General features: G+C 43.8%; 1 protein-coding gene across 1 annotated transcript in view; it reads left to right on the top strand.

Annotated features, from left to right (window-relative positions):
- Nucleotides 1–15,035, top strand: part of ACER2 (alkaline ceramidase 2) — a 33,460-nt gene extending 18,425 nt beyond the window's left edge. The window contains exons 4-6 of the mRNA XM_028530652.2: nt 3,444–3,581; nt 8,259–8,396; nt 10,788–15,035. Coding sequence (XP_028386453.1) covers nt 3,444–3,581; nt 8,259–8,396; nt 10,788–10,974 — 463 coding nt within the window. The 3' untranslated portion in view covers nt 10,975–15,035. The remainder of the gene's footprint in view (nt 1–3,443; nt 3,582–8,258; nt 8,397–10,787) is intronic.
- Nucleotides 15,036–17,895: the final 2,860 nt, after the last annotated feature.

Raw genomic sequence — 17,895 nt, 5'->3', positions numbered from 1 at the left:
TAGGGCACAGGTGGCAACACAAGGCCCTCAGGCTGTATCCGGCCCTCCACCTTGTTTTATCCGGCCTGGCACCTTATTTCTACCTGGCGGCAACGCTGAGCTCTCGCTTACCTGTTAAGGAGTAGTTACATTTATAGTCCTAAAATTACATCTGAACCTTTGAAGGCAACCTCGAGGCTGATGTGGCCTCTGGTGAAAATGAGTTTGACACCCTTGGACTGGGGGTTGTATGGTTTAGCCATCTGAATTTACCAGATAGTTAATATTTATCTTTCCTTTAAAATTTGCTTGTGATCTAGACTTTGCTGGACTCTTTCTGAAAGCATATCAAGAGTAGCTCCAGTGTGAGGTTTCTGGAGAAGAGACAGTATGGGGTCTCAGTGACTATGGGACAGACAAATATGAATTTGAATAACAATCTACTTTTCTTTTTTTTTAAAGCTCTGATACCTCATTTTGCTCATCTGTAAAGTGGAGATAGTAAAAGTACCTACCTCATGGAGTTTGAAATACATGACGTAATCTTATAAAGTGCATAGTACAGTGTCTCATCCAGACTAGGGACGCACGGAGTGCTAGCAGTTATGATGGCTAACGTAGGCAAGAGTTTTGAAGATGAGGATGTTTAGAACAGCCAGCAAAATGTTTATTATGTAAATAGGAATAGTTGCTGGGTTTTAAAAAAGAAGAGCTCTCTTTCACCTTGCCTAGAATGTTCTATGAATTGTCAGGGCACACACTCCACTATTAATGGTTAATAATAATTTTTAGACATTTTTGTTCTGAGAAAAAAGCCAAAACCAAAGAAGTATTATAGGCTCATTGTATCTATTTCTTAAAAAATTTATCCTGCTGTTATTTTTTAAGATTTTGTCTCTACAGAATCTAGGGCCAGGCCTCATTTCATGCTCCAGTTCATTTTTTGCCTCCCGAGGGCAAGGCTGCAGGCCAGGCCTGCCGGCCCTGCCCCCACACCGCCATGGTGACTCGGGGTCGCCAGCCTCGTCAGCTCCTTACTTGTGAAACGACAGGGGTGGGCCTTCCAGGGCCACATGCTGTAGTCCTGTGACTATTAGGGGATTGTTCTGAATCAGTTACGTTTTAATCCTATAGGGCAATTTAAAGCAGTGGATCTTAACCAGGGGCATTTCTGTCTCCCAAGGGACATCCGGGAAGTTTACAGTGGTCATAGTGATGGGAGGTTTTGTTGCCCATAAATTTCATTTTACTTCAGAAGAGTAAAAGGGTCATTACCAAATATTTGATTTAAAAAACGGGCACAGGATCTGACAGAGTTGAAAACCACTGCTTTGAAGGGTAATAATGATAATAGTACAGTTGTGTTATAATAACATGATGCAGATGGTATCGGGCTGCTACATCTCGGTTAGGGGAATGCAGAAAGCAGGGGCGCTAAGAGCTCCCTGACCTTGTGTTCCGGTGTGAACCCATTCGGGCTGGAAGGTTGAACACAGGGCCAGAGCCTGCAGTAGGGGCTGCCTGTCGTCATCGTTTAGAAAACAGCCTGTTGGGCCCCTGGCTCTTGGATATTTCTAGCTCTCTTGTACCCAGGGCCTCTGGTGACGCTGGGGTCAGCTGGGCTGGCCGTGTGATCTCTGCTGGCTTCTGCTGGTTGCAAAATCGAACACGTACAGGACGTTCTCTTTGGCTAAGCTGTCTTTCCCGAGCACATTCCTACACACCCACAGGACTGATGTGGGAGGTGTCTGCCCATGTTCTCCTCAAAGAAAGCATGTTTTGTCAAGCTCGCTGTCTTTGAACTCTTTGGCAATACTATATAGAGTCTTTGGTGATTGCAATACTGGCTCCATCAGATTTTCCCTGAGAGTGTGCTATTATTAACAATAATAATAGTTTAAATAGCATTTATTCTCAAGTGGTGGTAATGATAATAGTAATAGTGGATTTTATTAGCACACACCATGTACCAGGCACTGTATGAAGTGCCCTAGTGCTTGCAAGAACACCATAAGGCAGGTGTTATATTCTCCATGTGGGAAACCTGAAGCTTGGGGAGAGTTCAGTGACTTGCCAAAGAACCCACAGCTACTAAATGGGGGCAGGTGATACAGGCAAGTGATACAATTTGGAAGTTTTAAATTATGTGTTTATCCAATCAAAAAAGGCCAAAAGCTTTGGCATGTGTCACAGGACCTTAAACCCAGTGCGAGTTTTTGCAGGTCTCCCAGGGTTACGAGCATGTTGGGGGTGGGCGCGCAGGCAACCTTCTACCCGGTAGCCGAAGGATGCTGGCCAAGGCCAGCAGGAAGACATGGTTCTCCTGGGGTTTGCTGCCTGGATCCTTTCCCATATGTAGTTTTTTCCTCTGGTCCAAGTTCAGGGCCACAATTCCTGCTCATTCCACTCAGAAAGTTGGCAGCTTGATCAATGATTTCCTGTGCCTTGATGATAAATGATTTTCCTCTAAGAGATGCATTTGTATTTTTAAGGTTTCAATGCACTTTGATTTTTTTATAATGGAATGTCATTCAAATTAGTTTCCTAACTGTGACCTGCCCCAGAGCTCTTGGCCAAAGTAAATTGTGCTCATAACAGAAACTTGGGGAAAATCACGAGCTCTTCTTATGTTTCAGCCGTAGATGAGGCCTTAGAGATCATCTAGTTCAGCCTCTCAGTTTATGAATAAGGAAACAGAGTCCCAGGGAGAGGAGATGGAGTGTGTTCAGGATCACGTCGCCTTGCTGGCTCGTTCTGCTGAAAGCACCTCCGCTGAAGAGTGGAAGGACACTATCAGTTACTTTTCTAAGATTTGTCATGCCAAAAACTTGTCAACACAGAACTGCAATGCATACTAGCCTGTGGATTGTCAGTAAATATAGACACTGTTAGAATGTTTTAAGACTTACTTCTGCATGCTAGAAACAGGGTGGTTTTTTTTTAAACTAGGAAGCTTGTAGAACATGGGTTGATAAACTGTGTTCTCTGGGCCAAACTGGTCCACCGCCTGTCCTTGCAAATCCAGTTTCGTTGGTGCGCAGCCATGCCCACTCCCTCGCTCACTGTCTGCAGTGGCAGAGGCCAATGGCCTGCAGACCCCAGCATTTTCACTATCTGACCTCTTACAGAAAACGTTTGCCAAATTCTGCTGTAAAACAGGTGAAAAGAATACAGGAAAGTCACACTAAGGAAACAGGTATCCATATCTCACCCTTAGGGACTGAAGTTGATTCTAATTTTATTGTTCTCATGGCTAAATAGTTAGAAAATTTCAGATTATTTCCTAAAGACAAATTCCTAGAAGTGGAACTATTGGGCCAGTGTGTGTGAGTGGTTTTAGACTCTGGGCGCTGTGTGCAATTTCTTTTCAGCTTCCACTCCCACCAGCAGTGCCTGCTGTTTGTCCATACTCCACAGGCAAGGCCTCCTTCGCTAATGGATTTGGTTTGCTTTCACCATTTCAGGGGAAGGTTCAAGGCTGTGGTCTGCGTCCTTTCCGCAGTTACAACATGTCTGGCGTTTGTCAAGCCCGCCATCAACAACATCTCTCTGATGACACTGGGGGTTCCTTGCACTGCGCTGCTCATCGCGGAGCTGAAGAGGTGGGTGTGGTTCTTCCTGCCTGCCCATTTAGCTGTCCCTGTGACAGAGGCCCAGCAGCTCCAGGTGCCTTTACCACCCCCGAGGGTGGAGGAGGCGTTTGACTCTTCATGAAGAGATAGTTCCTGACTGTTGGATTGAAAGCAGGTTTGATCTCATTTTCAGAAAGAGGGAAACAGCTGTTTCGTGGGTGTAGTACATCATGAGGGTCCAAAGCTAGCTTAGCAGGAACATGTCAAGGACCTGGTGTGGCCCTAGACCAAGCAGCTTAGAGTGAAATCTGTAAAGAGAATACATTTGTTCACATGTCAAGAATAAGGAGAAAAGTACTAAAGAGGCTGTTGCTGCAGAAGGAAAAAGGAATGAATTTCTATATACAAGGTAACTTTGACTTCTGGTGTAATACTCTTGACTTTGCTGCATTCTCTGAGACCTAGTTTGTTATTTCCAAGCTGTCAGGTAAAGCCTTTGATACTTGTGTAAGCATTTTCCTTTGGAAAGTTGTATTCTCAGAGTTCAAGGTTGATATCCAGGAACATTTTAGCTTAGCTCTAATATTTTATTTACTTATTTTTAGAGAGAGGGGAAGGGAGGGAGAGAGAGAAACATCAATGTGTGGTTGCCTCTTGTGTGCCCCCTACTGTGGAGCTGGCCTGCAATTCAGGCATGTGCCCTGACTGGGAATTGAACCGGCAACTCTTTGGTTCACAGGCCAGCGCACAATCCACTGAGCCACACCAGCAAGGGCTTGCTTAGCTCTTGTGTATACACAACTATATTCTTCTAGCCCCAACTAAAAGATATATGACTATGGCCCTATTTGAACACTCTTTGAAAATGCTTTTGTGTATGTGTGTCCAGTTTTGTGTGTGTGTGTGTGTGTGTGTGTGTGTGTGCATGATTCTCTCATTGTTATGGACATGGGGTGTCTTAGCTGAAGTCTTGTATCTAGGCACCTTTGTGAAAGTTGCTCTGTGTGATGTGTTAAAAGCCGGCTTTCTCTCAGTCTTCATTTAGAAAGGAGACATTTCTTTCCATTGCTCTGCCTCTCGGGATCGCTTTGGTTGTCAAGAGTTCCAGGCAGGGGCAAAGGTGGTTGAAGAGGCATTTAAGTGTGCTGGCTGGCTGTGGAAGGATGCTGTCAGGTCTTGTCTTGTTGGCTTCTGTGAGGGGCCTTCAAGGACTGGGGGATTAGAAATCCTCTTTCAGAACACTAACAGATCTTGAAGCTCTTTGGAAAACACACAATTAAATAGCTGATAAAGACATCTTAAAAGGATTTGTGATAGTCACTCCAGTAGTGTTGGCTTATATTAGGCCTGAAGTGAGTAGGCCGTTCTGAACCTAGTTATATTTCTTGAGAATTCACTGCAATCTAATTTCATTTTAACTCTTGAGTCTAATAATGTTTTATCCTATAATTTTATTAAAAATAGCTTAAGGAAATGTAAAATATTTTTAATTCATGATACCTAAACAAGAGCAAATGGAGAAAGACAAGTGGTTAGGACATTTAGAGTTTAAATAAAGAATTGTTTAAATAAATTCTCTATTTAAACTTAAAGTTTAAGTAAATTCTGCTTCACAATGGTGATCTTTAAGCAGGGAGACATATTTTCCTTTAATAGTCGAATCTTTGTAAGTAATTATAAAGGAACTAATTTCTGTTCCAGGCTTAAAATCTTTGTCCCTGAAAATCCAGTCACCACTGCAGCTAATTGGGGCTCACTGTGGCATTAGCAAATGCAGCATCCTGGGAAGAATACCTCCTCCCATCTAGGGCCAGTCTTTCTACCTGTTGATATTTCCCTCCATTCTCCTGTATCTTCTGTACTCCTGTAAATTGTCTACTGTGTCATCCCTCCCTCTTGGAAGGGTCCTTCCCATTAGCCTTTAGAAAGGTTGGAGTCTTCCCTGTCTTCTGTAACACTCAGCTCGGGCTCAGTCCACGTCTGTCTCCAGCCATCGCCCTTTCTGTCTCTTGCACCTCACAGCCAAGCTTCTTTTCAAGTTGTCTCCATCTGTCACTTCTTTTACTCTCAACCTAATCCTGTCTGGCTTCTGCCCCCACTTCAGCACCTGCACCCTCTTGGTTGTACATTTAGTGGCAATTTTTCAGCCTCCTGGGTCTTCTGTGTTGTTCTTGCAACTGTTTGCAAAATTCACCACCCGCCCCACATCGTTCCTTTCCTGCGGCTGCCAGGACACCACACCCTCCTGGGTTCTAACTCTGCCAGCTTCATTTCAGTCTCTCGTGTAAGCTCCTGCTCCACACACCCGTGAATGCACGGATCTCTTTAGGTGCAGTGTCACCTCTCTGCTTTGCTCCCTCTATAGTTCTCCCTCTGTTACCTCATCTACTCCCATGGCTTTAATTACTGAATGACTCCCAGATTTACGTCTCCAACCCAGTCTTTCTTCTGCCTCCACCATCATGTGCCGAGTTGCTGACCTGGCCTTTCCAAGTCCACGTGCCACAGGTATCTCAAATTCACCTTGTCAGAAACCAGATTCTTGCTCTACCTGTTCCTCTTCTGGTTCTCTTAAAATTTTCAGACATAGTAAATGGAGTACTGTTTACCTAGTTGCTCAAGCCAGAAGCCTGGCTAGCTGTTCCTTCCCTGAACAACCCACTGGCTCACAAAAATTTTTCTATTAGTTGACATTGCAGTTTTAATAAAGTTCAAAATCCTCAACTTGGGCCCTGCCTGCTGATCTCTCCCACACGAAGGTCCCCCTTATATTCTCTCCTCCACCCATTCTGACCTCCCGTGTCCTCAAGGTGGCCTTGCTCCTCCAGGCCCAAGCCCGAGGTTGTGCTGTCCCTTCTTTCTAACCCTTCCACTTCATTCACCTCTGTTCATGCTTCAGGTTTGGGCTCAACGGTGTGTATGCTCTCAGAGCACCCCACACTTCTTCTTTATGGCACTCATCCTAGTTGAAATTTAAATAGTATTTGTGTTGTTGTTTCGTTCCATGTCTGACATGTCTGCCCCCCGCAGACTCCACAGGGACAGGGACGAGGTCCCCGTGTTCACTGCCGAGCCCCAGTGCCCACTCGAGCCACCGCAGGAAAGAGAAGGTAGCTGTTGGCTGTTCTGATAAAATTCCCAGCCACCAGGATGCCCCTTTGCTTTTTGCATTTTCTTCCAAGTTTTTCTCTGCTTCTTATCAGCAATAATATGTCATAGGTTAGATAAATGTTTCTCATCGATCTTCCCTCTGCTCAGGGAAGCAGGGGCAGGACTGTTGTCCTGCTTTCTCTTTCTCATTAGCCTCGTTCCTAGAGCTTGTTTCTAGTCTTTTCATATTTTCATTGACCTTTCTGAGCCTTCTCTCAGACCACAAGGGGATAAAATTTATTATGACTTGTGGTCATGATCTGACATTTACTGAACTGTGTGGTGTTGTTATATTTCCAAGTGACTCAGCTACATAGAAAATATTTTAAGGTAGGCTTTAAAAAATATTTTATTTATTTTTAGAGAGAGGGGGAAGGGAGGGAGAAAAAGAGGAGAGAAACATCAGTGTGTGGTTGCCTCTCCTGTGCCCCCAACCAGGAACCTGGCCCACAACCTAGCCATATGCCCGGACTGGGAATCAAACCGGTGACCCTTTGGCTCACAGGCCTCCACTCAAACCACGAAGCCATACCACCCAGGGCTAAAATAGACTTCTTTTTTTTTTTCTGATTATAGGAGTGAGTTGATTGTTAAGAAAACTTTTAAGAATGCAACAAAGGGTCAAGAAGAGAAGGAATGGTGGACATACTCTCAGATTATTTTACCTAAACTTTGATTTCCTTTTCTACTTAACCTCACATTGACATTTTGATACAAGCCCTGAAAAGTGGGAATAAAACCCAATAGAGGTTAAGTTTGGATGAGCCCCAAGTGCAAATAAGCCTGGTCAGTGGCACATAGCAGGGTCTGCCATTTGCAAACAGAGAAAGGGTCGGTCCCAAGCTGCCCCGTGATCCTGACTACTGCAGTGCTTGCCCTCCACATCACAGGTGTCCGCCCAGCCCAGCCCCCATGGGACTGGTCACCCCATGTGACACTCCACCCCTTTCTTGCCATCCAAAACACACCACATCTGCTGCTCTCTGTGTGGGTGTGTTCCTTAAGCCAAACTTCCTGGGTTTAATGAAACCAAGTGCACATAGATCCTCTTGTTCCAGACTAATTGCCTATGTGTTTGTTGATATTTGTGTCTGTCAGTTTTCATTTCATCTTTTAAAGTGGCAAGGCTACAGACCTGTTTATTTTGTTTTTTAGATTGCAGAATAAATTGTGTATATATTTGACCTGAGCTTCCGAAAGCATGGAATGACTTTTTTCTCAGAGGGCTGGGAGGATAGGTTTTGGGCATGGGGAAAGTTTGGAGTTTATTATGAACAGTTCAGTTTGGTTCTATATTAGACACCAGGTGGACATGTCAAGAAGGTAGTTGGGTGTGTGAGTCTGGAGTTGGGGAGAGGCCCGGGAGAGAGGTATGACTCTGTGAGTCACCTGTGTACATGTGAGATTTGTGTCCCTGAGCTGGTGGCGTGACAGTTTGCTGGGTAGGAAGGAATTCCAGTGCTGAGGGGCTGGGGAGATATGTGGAACCAGACAAGCAGCCAGTGAAGCAGGTAGAAACCAGGGCTCATGGTGAGTTTCTCTCTGGATCCTGTGCAGGTGTGACAACGTGCGTGTCATTAAGCTGGGCCTCTTCTCGGGCCTCTGGTGGACCCTCGCCCTCTTCTGCTGGATCAGTGACCGAGCGTTCTGCGAGCTGCTGTCGTCCTTCCACTTTCCCTACCTGCACTGTGTGTGGTAAGCCCCTGCTAGTGGGGAGTTGGCTGCAGGACAGCGCTGTGCACTTTCCTCAGGCTCTGCTCTCCTTCAGAGTGCACAGGTGTGCCCAGGGGACAGAGCTGAGCCTGAGAGCACCCCTCTCTCCTCACAGAGCCTGTCAGACCCAAGCAACAGAAACTACTGTCAGAAGCAGAATGGGCTCCTGGGAGCTGGCTCAGCCAGAACAAAAAGAGTGAATTGTTTATGCTTCAAGTCCGGGTCTCTGACCTGTAGCTCTATTATTAAAGCATAATGGAGCTTGAAAACCAAATCCGTCACTTGAGCTCCGGCTTGATCTCTAGGGTGAGGGAGGTGGGGGAGGCTGGGACAGATGTGGGGACAAGGACAGGGACGTCCAACTAGGAACCACAATGAGGTAAATATGACCCCTTTGAAGATATAGTACATTTTTGTCAACCCAAGTTCCCTTTTGGGTTTGAATGACCACGTGAAAGCATGGGCCTCCCAGGTCACCTAGGGACAGTCTCACCCATTCACCTCACAGGTGGAGACCAAGGCTCAGAGAAGTAAAGTGAATTGTTCACGACACCAGCTGGTTTTATAAAACCAGCCTAGGAGTTCGATAACAGGAAATTGGAACATTTATACCAGGAATGCTCAGGGTACACTGTTAGGTAAAAAGAGAAGCAGGTTATAAAGTGTGGTATCCTACACCCAGAAAGCTGAGGGAGAAATTGAGCAGCTTCCTTCCTTGGAATCAATTCAGCTCAAAACTCAGAGTCATCTTTCCCTCTCTGTCCAAAGGACTACTGATGGCAAACAACAACAAGGACCAAGAGAAATATGTTTGGAATGTCCTTTGCAAACTGAGACCATCCAGGAAGGAATTCTATTAGTAAGGAATTGGAAAAACTTTGTTAGATATAGATCCAGGTGAAGCTGGACTTATATCAGGAGATGCCTAAAACTCTATGGTTTGAAGGAATTCACTTAAATGTCGTTGAACATGTGAACTTGTATATAGTCACCAAGAGACCCAATCTGCTCTCAGTTTAAGACTTGGGGACTTCCATTATTGTATGTTAACTAGAATTGAAAAAAAAAACACAACTTTTTTAAAGGCTTGGGAATTTCCAGAACACTTTGCAAAACACAGAATAAATAAAACAGCTCAAATTGCAATTCCAGCCTTAGGATCCATTGCCTGATATTTCTAAGATTCAACGTTAACTCACACTAGTGAATTTATACATACTTAATATATTTGCTGAACTATAATTTACAGATAATAAAATGTACAGATTTAAGTACAAATGTTGATGAACTTTTATATTTGTTTTCTTTAAATTACTTTATTGTTGTTCAATTACAGTTGTCTGCATTTTCCCCCACCACTACCCCCCACTCCCTCCAACCCCCCCTCCCTCCCTTGCTTCCACCCTCCCCCTTGGTTTTGTCCATGCGCCCTTTATAGTAGTTCCTGAAAACCCTTCTTCCCACTCTCCTCTTCCCCCTCCCCTCTGGCTATTGTTAGATTGTTCTTAATTTCAATGTCTTTGGTTATATTTTGATTGCATTTTTCTTTTGTTGATTATTGAACTTTGATATTTGTATCCACCTGTGTTAAATGGCTTCATTCAAGATACAGTACATTTTTGTCAGTCCGAGTTCCCTGGTCACACTAGTGATTTAAGTAAAATTCAAAGATTAGACTAATAACTTTGGCTTAAACAATTTGTTTCTAAGTTGTTATATTTTCTGCTTTGATTTTCAAAATTGAACCATGGTTTTTGTCCCAGTTATAAAATGGCATATTTGTTTTTTTAATAATAAGTTTAAACAACACAGAAATACAGGAAGAGGGAAGCTCTCATAATTCCATATACCAAAGAGGGATAACAGTTGTTCACAGCCTGAGGTATATCCTTCCTGATTTTATACACATGTGTGCACATATACATATTTTTCTCTAATTCTTCTTTTAAAAAACAAAAATAGCATCATTCTATTCCTGATGCAAACTGGTCCTTTTTTCTTTTTTAAACCAAATACTAGGTCATGGACAACTTTCCTTACCAATGCCTGTATATTATCTTCATTTTTGTGCCCCATTAATACTTCACAGCCTGGGTGCTTTATAGCTCCATCCTCTTACCTCCTGTTTTAAATCCTTGGGCCTCAGTCTGGGTTGAATCCCAAAGATGTTTGCCATTTATTCCTGTTATGAAGCTGGAATATTTTAGAACATTCTGAAACAGGCCCTGTTTGCTCCAGATGTATCATTCTCCTCTCCTCCGGGGGTCCTCTGGCCACCTTTACCCACCCTCATGGGAATAGGCCCTCAGAGACTGAGAAGGCGGGCGGGGCGGGAGGGAGGGCCGCTCACGCTCACCTCTGCTCTCTTTGCAGGCACATCCTCATCTGCCTGGCCGCCTACCTGGGCTGCGTGTGCTTCGCCTACTTTGATGCTGCTTCCGAGATCCCCGAGCAAGGTCCAGTCATCAGGTTCTGGCCCAGCGAGAAATGGGCCTTCATCGGTGTGCCCTATGTGTCCCTCCTCTGCGCCACCAAGAAATCTGCAGTCAAGATCACCTGATGGAAAGGCGGGCTTCTCTGCTCAGGTGTTCTGGTCCCCGGGCTTCCAGCCGGCAAAGACAGCCCTGGGTTCTCAGAGTTGGGGGTGGGTCTTTTTTTTTTTCTTTTAAATGTAGTTCCCTTGGCTCTCACTAACTGTCTATTACCCGGACTCCACTGTCCCCAAGATTGGAAAGTGGAGGGCTGAGAGCACTGCGTCAGCGTGACTTTTAGAGGCCGTGGCTTGTTGGGCTGTGTCCTTTGTGGTGATGGGGGGCTCGGTGCTGCGTAGAACCTCGCTTCCTGGAGAGTTTGCCGGGTCCAGATCCCACCGTTCCTGGGGACAACAATCCTGTGACAGATTGCACCCTCCAACGGTCTGATGGAAGATGCCAGATTTTCATTTGGGAAACCCATCTTAAAACAATAACCAGACAAATGAAACGTGCACAAGGCTTGTGGCTTCGGAAGCTGGTTTTGTGCTGCGCTTGCAGCTCCCAATCACCCAGGGTTGACGTGGCTTTGTGTATCCTTTCACTTCTACCTCTGCTGAGAGATGGAGACTTGACTTTGGAGGAGGGTAAACAAGAAAACCCCTCTATGCCAAAAACTACTCTCCACTTTAAGCCATTCTTGAAGATGACAGTTTTTAAATGTTGACCTTGCTTGTCCTCCACCCCAGCCCAGTAGCCTCAGACGCATAGAGGAACAGCTGCGGTCCCTACACAGATGCCTCTTTTCTCCTCTGCTCGACCTCTGTAACATGCCAAAGGGCTTGTAGCAATGGTGATGTTGGGGCCGGGGGTGGTCCCAGCTCAAAATTTGGAACAAACATGAAGTTTTGGAAACCTGTGTTCATTGGAAACCTCTTGTATGCTGTCTGGAAATTATGCTCATGAATCTCCCCATCCCTTCTCTAATTTTTGCTGTGGGAATTACACTCCATCCTCTCACAGCGTGAGGTGCTTCCTGTAGTTTCTCAGAGCATTTGGTCACTCTTCTTAAGTGCTGGCAATAGCTACACTCTGGCTGCTTGGGACCTTGGCTGGTGCAGCAGGGTGCACCTTTTGCCTTCTGAGTTTTTCTCACCTAAGTTGACACGGGCTGCAATTCAATCTGCTCTTCACTGGGATGGATGGAAGACTCCAAACTCCCTCTAAGGTTTGAGGTGGGAATGCAGGACCTCAGGGATACTCGTGTTAACTCAGGCACTTCCTGCTTTGCAATGTCCCATTGTGAGAAAGGGCAGGCCGGCGTCCTTGTGTGGACAGGAAGCATGCCACTGTCCATATCTGAGAGCTGGGCAGCAGCTGTTTTTGGCATCTCCAGGAACTCTTCCTCTGGCCAGAATTTGCACAGGATCTAAAGTGAAAAACCCATTAAAGAACTGAATTCGGAGTTTAAAAATGAATGACTTGATCCTATTTCTGTGGTTTTCAAATTATTTTAGCAGCAGAAGCCTGTTTGTAGTAAGAAATCTTTATGGAACCCTAATGTGTGAGATAGGTTGTATTTATTAGCTTAAATTTATTTTAAGGTTAAACTTATAGCATTTCCTTAAATTATATCAGGCAGTGACATGCAAATTAACAATTTGCTGTTTTTCCAGGTAGAAACATTTGGTATTGAATGAGTGTACCTGTTGCTATATTATAGTGTAAAAATATTTTTTAAAATGATATTTGAATTGAATATTTCAGGGACCTCTAATATACCTCCTTGAGACCTAGGTGGTTCATGAAACAGAAATAGAAAACTGCTAAGTCCTTTGGGTTTCAAGTCTAGAATTTTTAAAAGGGGAATATCAGACCGTTGTCTCTTCAGGTTGATTTAGCAGGTATGGATTCTGGTTTCATTCATTCTGCAGAATAAAATGCTGTCAGTTAGGGGTTTGATGTATGTTAAGCCCAGCTGCCTTAGTGTGGAAGCACAGATAAGGAGAAGCAGAGAGGAGAGTAGATGTTATCAGTGTGTGTGCCAGGTGTAACTTCTGTCTCGAGGGTTCCTCAGCTAGGGGAGCATCGTCCCCACAGTCTAGGATGGACCATTTCCTGCTGTCAGATGCAGGACCTGTTCTTTGGGGAACACTACCTTCCATTCCCAAGTCTTCGACCTTCTGGAAGTTTCTGGGTGTCCTTTGGAAACAGGGATAAAATGTGACTGCTGGGAGTAAGGAAGCGTGTGCCCTGCCTCTCTGGGCGATTTCCGTCTCTACCACAGACAAATGACTGAGTTCACATGTCAGAAGGAATGCTTTTGATGTGAAGAACACAATGTCCTACTAGAAATTGGCTTTAATGAGATGAGGGCTGAGAAAGGGGCGTGGAGTGGGGAATATTGTGGAAGACAAAACATAATTCTTCTGAACAGCAGTCACTATAGCTTGCCAGTGTGGGATGGCAAGTCACGAGAGCAGGAATACACTGATCTTGTTTTAAGTCATTCATATTTATGGTTTTATATATATTTATAATCTTTTATAGCACTACATGCTCTTTTGAAGAAAATTGGGATACTGTAAAAAAGTTGAAGTAATCTATTTCTACAGCTCAAACACAACCATTGGCAATATTTTGATATATTTCCTTCTTTTTTTCCCTGTGACAGTTGTGAATATCTTTTAGAGCTGACGGTTTACCCTGTAGTTTGACTGGAATTTAAGTGCCAGCTGTGTATTTTTCACGAGGAGCAGGTTTGAAGGGCACTGGGGTCACCTGGACACTTGAGAGCTCGCCACTGGATGTGGGACTGACCGCCAAGTCTTCTCCAGTCGTCTGGTCTGGTCTGGTGTGAACGGGCCTTAGAAAGAGTGGGCTGAATTCTGCTTTTCCATGTGCTTCTGCACTCGGACTGACAAGTAATAGGAAATACTTGTTAAATATATACCTCTACAGGTTTTAGTGTTTCCTGATTTAAAATAAGTGAAGGGCTCATTTCATTAATGTGCAATCAAGAATCTCCCCCCTCCCCCCCGTTAAGGCAGGGAAGAGGAGATTTGACATTGGCAGTTTGGTCATGCCAGTCACTCAGCATGGCTGTCAGATTTTTGTTCTGGTTAGAATTTGCCCAAAATCAATATCCAGAAGGAACTGGAATTAGCATAACGAAAAACAACGTTACCAATGAAGTCAATGATTCTTGTTTAATACTGTTCAATTGATTGTTGATTTTCAGAAAAAGAAATCTTTGCTCCTCTTTATGAATGTAGTACTATTTATTATAAGACGTACTTCAGTGAACATATTTAAGACGTGTGGGGTGCAGATGCCTGAGTCTCTTGCTAACAAGCTCCGTTCTGGGGGAACTCTGAGCCTGTCCCTCTGAAGAGCGCCTAAAACGTTACTACACATCACAGAGGCTCTGCTGGGGGACTAAAAGCCCAATGGCATCAGACACGGCTGTGTGAAAACACCGTCCCCTGTTCTGTGCATTGGGTTTCCTAGGTGTGTAAAAGCTTCTCTCACCTTGTCATCCTGCCAATGCTGGCTCGGAGGCTCCAGGACCGGGTGTGCGCCCTCCCTGGCTCCTCGGCCCTGGGGGCTGACGTGGAGCCGCCTGTGAGGGGCAGGTGAGGGCTGAAGCTTGCCTAGCCAGAGCCCCTCTCAGAGCTCCTTTTCTCCAAAAGGCCTTGGAACCTTTCACAGCCAGCTCTTTGCTTGGGTGCTGCCATCCCAGTTGCCCGAAGGGAAGCCTCAGGCCAGGTTGGCAGCCTCTGGGGATTTTATAGATTTTATAGACATCATTCTTCTACAGACTGTTTTTTTTAATGGCCCCTACTCTAAGGGACTACTTGTTTGAGTTATAGAAAGCTCTAAATATTAAACCAGATTTAAGAGTATTTTATAAGCACAATATACAACTATAGCAAATAGAGCGTTTTCTGATACATTCCTTCTTCTGCACTCTGGGTGTGGGGTGTGGGGTGTAATGGCGGTGTGTCTACTGGCTGTGGGAGCGTTTCATCTCCATTGCTTTGGGAGTAGTTTACAGCCTTTTGAAATGGAGCTTTTTGCACTTTATGCTCTTTCTGTGAACCATAACAGCTATGTTTGATATTAAAGCCATAAAGGCATTTTCTGTGAATAAATATGTGTATGTTTGTGTTTATTTACACAATGATTTTTGAAATATCTGTGTAAAAAATGCATTAAGTGGGTCTTAGAGGAAAGTACATTTACCCAAATTCATTTATTAATGAATCATTGTTATTAAACATAGTTAAAATTAGTATAGTTGTTAGTTTCTGCTCAGAGCTATGAAATCAATACATCTGAACATTTCCAGTATAAGGTACCTAAAAGCAGATTACTTTTATTAGAAGTTCTGTAATTAAGCTCCAGCCAGGTAACTCAGTTGGCTAGAGCATTGTCCCCCCTGATACACCAAGGTTGCAGGTTCGATCCCCAGTTAGAGCACATACAAGAATCAGTGAATGAATGCATAAATAAGTGGAACAACAAATGGATATTTCTCCATCTTTCTCCTTTCCCCTGTCTCTACAATCAATCAATAAATAGCACTTTTTAAAAGTTCTGTAATTATGTGGATATAAAATCTCAAATATAGAAAATAATTCATCCATGCTAGATTTCAGGCAATCACTGGAAGGAGGATCATACGACATTTCAAAAGAGTAAATGACTTTAACAGGAAAATTCTGTATCTACCTTTATAATTTTCTGTGACAGTGTTTTTTATTAAATCATGCAAAGGTCATCATACTTTAAAGAGTAATAGGACCATTAGAGGAGGACACCTGGACTGTCATCATCTGTATAACCACTGGTTTTTAAGACCTTTTTTTTTTGGCAGGGATGAGGGGTCAAGGCCTGGCCATAGAGCCTTTTGGGAGTCTGGTGGAAGCAGTGGGTGCTCGTCCTGGGAAAATACATGTATTGATTATCTTCTGGGCATTCAGATGACCCTAGAAACAACCCTGGCTTAAAACAAAACAAAACAAGCAACCAAATAAAAACCCTCCTATGTGGCAGGACACTAAGCCAGGATTCAAATGCCTGGTGGTGCTGAAACGTGTCCATGCAGCTCCGCTTTCCCTGGGAGACCCTCGATCCCAACCCCTTCTCTTGTGAAGACTTTACAGTAGGAGGGGCCAGAACAGGGCAAACATGGGGTCAGGAGCTGTTCTGTGTCCTTCGCAAACTGGGAACACTCACCCTCCTCACAGCCTATTCCATGGTTTAGTCTCAGACACACTTGAAGATGGAACCTGAGTCTGAAATACCATTTTTGTGTACTTTTGCATTGTTTAAATTTTCCATAATAAAAAAGATTTAAGTGTGGGATTTGAATTTTCATTATTCATACTCTCTGGACCAGGACTCAGGCTCTCCTGTCTTAAGGGAGGTGGCAGCCCCTCTCTCCAGTTTAAGGAGTTATCTTGGTCTCAAGTGGGCACTTCTGTCTCTGATCACCTCCAGGCCTGGTGACACCCAGTTTACCTGGGAAGTCTCTTTGGGTATTAACTTACAGAAAAGGAAATATCAACCTCTTGTGAGGTGCATTTTTTAAAAAATGATTTCTCATGAAAACAAGACTTCTGATTTGAGCTGCTTTTACAATTGAGAGCAGAAAACATAAAGCTATTTTAAAAATGTAACGAATAGCAATAAAGTCAGTAGAATTTATTTTTCTACTAGGACTGGTGATGGGAAAGTGGCTGAAAGTAAGGCCAGGAGCATGAAGTGACAGAAAAGACACAACGGCATTAATGACGTCAGCTAGAGAGGGATGCCTGTGAACAAAGAAAGCTGGATTGTCTGCTTGGGAATGGAGAGAGAGAGACTCCTGGAGTAATATTGCCATCTTGTGGCATTTTTGGGTATTGCTACCAGCCACACGTGAAGCCCATCCCAGTTGCTTCAACTGCTACTTATCCCAGAACTCAAATATAATTGTTTTAAAACTCCCACAAGTTATGCAACCTCTTTCTGGGCCTAAATATGTTTCCTTGGATTTTTCAAAGCATCTCTATGTCTTTCTCTTCCTCTCTCCCCACCAACTTATTCTTCACCCTTTAGGTTTTTGATCTTAATAGAGTTTTAAAAATCTGCCAAATACCATAAAACAAGAATTTTCCTGCATATAAAACCAACCTAATATAGATGTGCTCTAGAGGAGTTTTTTCTTAATCCACTGGAGTTAAATTGAACTTTTGGGATTAATAGTTTCATTTACACAAGTCAAATGACAGTACAATCCCCAAGGTGTTTAAGGCTGAGAGCACAGCTCGAACCAACACTTAGCAAATGCCTGCTTTGTGTTCCGTTCCCCTCAGTACTAGCTGCAGAGGGCTCTGTGCTGTGCGTGGAGAAGGAGGAGACCACTAGCTCCACTGAAATCCTTGCACAAGAGAAGAATCAATAGTCCTGAAGAAGCAGGCAGGGGAGAGTGGGAGGTTTGACCAGGGAGGGGTTGGGGTTTGAGAATTCTGGGCTTTAACCGATGTCCCATGAGCCACATTTAATAATACATCATTTCAGCTAGTGAAAGAATTGGTATTCTCCCTCAGAGTATTATTATTTTTTAAAAACACACCTTATTTGGGAGCCCATCACATTAGTTACCTTTCACATAAATTGTCCTATTTACTCCTCACAAATAATTTGTGAGGCAATGATTATTATGATTTTTGTTTTGAAGGATAAAACTGAGGCTGACCACAGCTATTATGTGGAGAATCAGAATTTAGGCCCACTACTTTCTTTTTATTACTATTATTCTTTATTGATTTTTTGAGAGAGAGAGAGAGAGAGAGAGAATGAATTTGTTGTTCCAGACCAGGGCTGCAAGCTTGGCTTACTGAAACGACACTTTAATCACCTAAGCACCCAGCCGGGGCTGAAACCAATACTTTCAACACTTAAATTTAGTTCTCTTTTCACAAAAGATTTAATCTTATTTTTAAAAGACTTTATTTATTTAT

The sequence above is a fragment of the Phyllostomus discolor genome, chromosome 3, assembly GCF_004126475.2.
Source record: "Phyllostomus discolor isolate MPI-MPIP mPhyDis1 chromosome 3, mPhyDis1.pri.v3, whole genome shotgun sequence".
Classification (NCBI taxonomy): domain Eukaryota; kingdom Metazoa; phylum Chordata; class Mammalia; order Chiroptera; family Phyllostomidae; genus Phyllostomus; species Phyllostomus discolor.
Note: the sequence above shows the minus strand (reverse complement) of the source record. Positions and strands in the feature narration are given on the sequence as shown.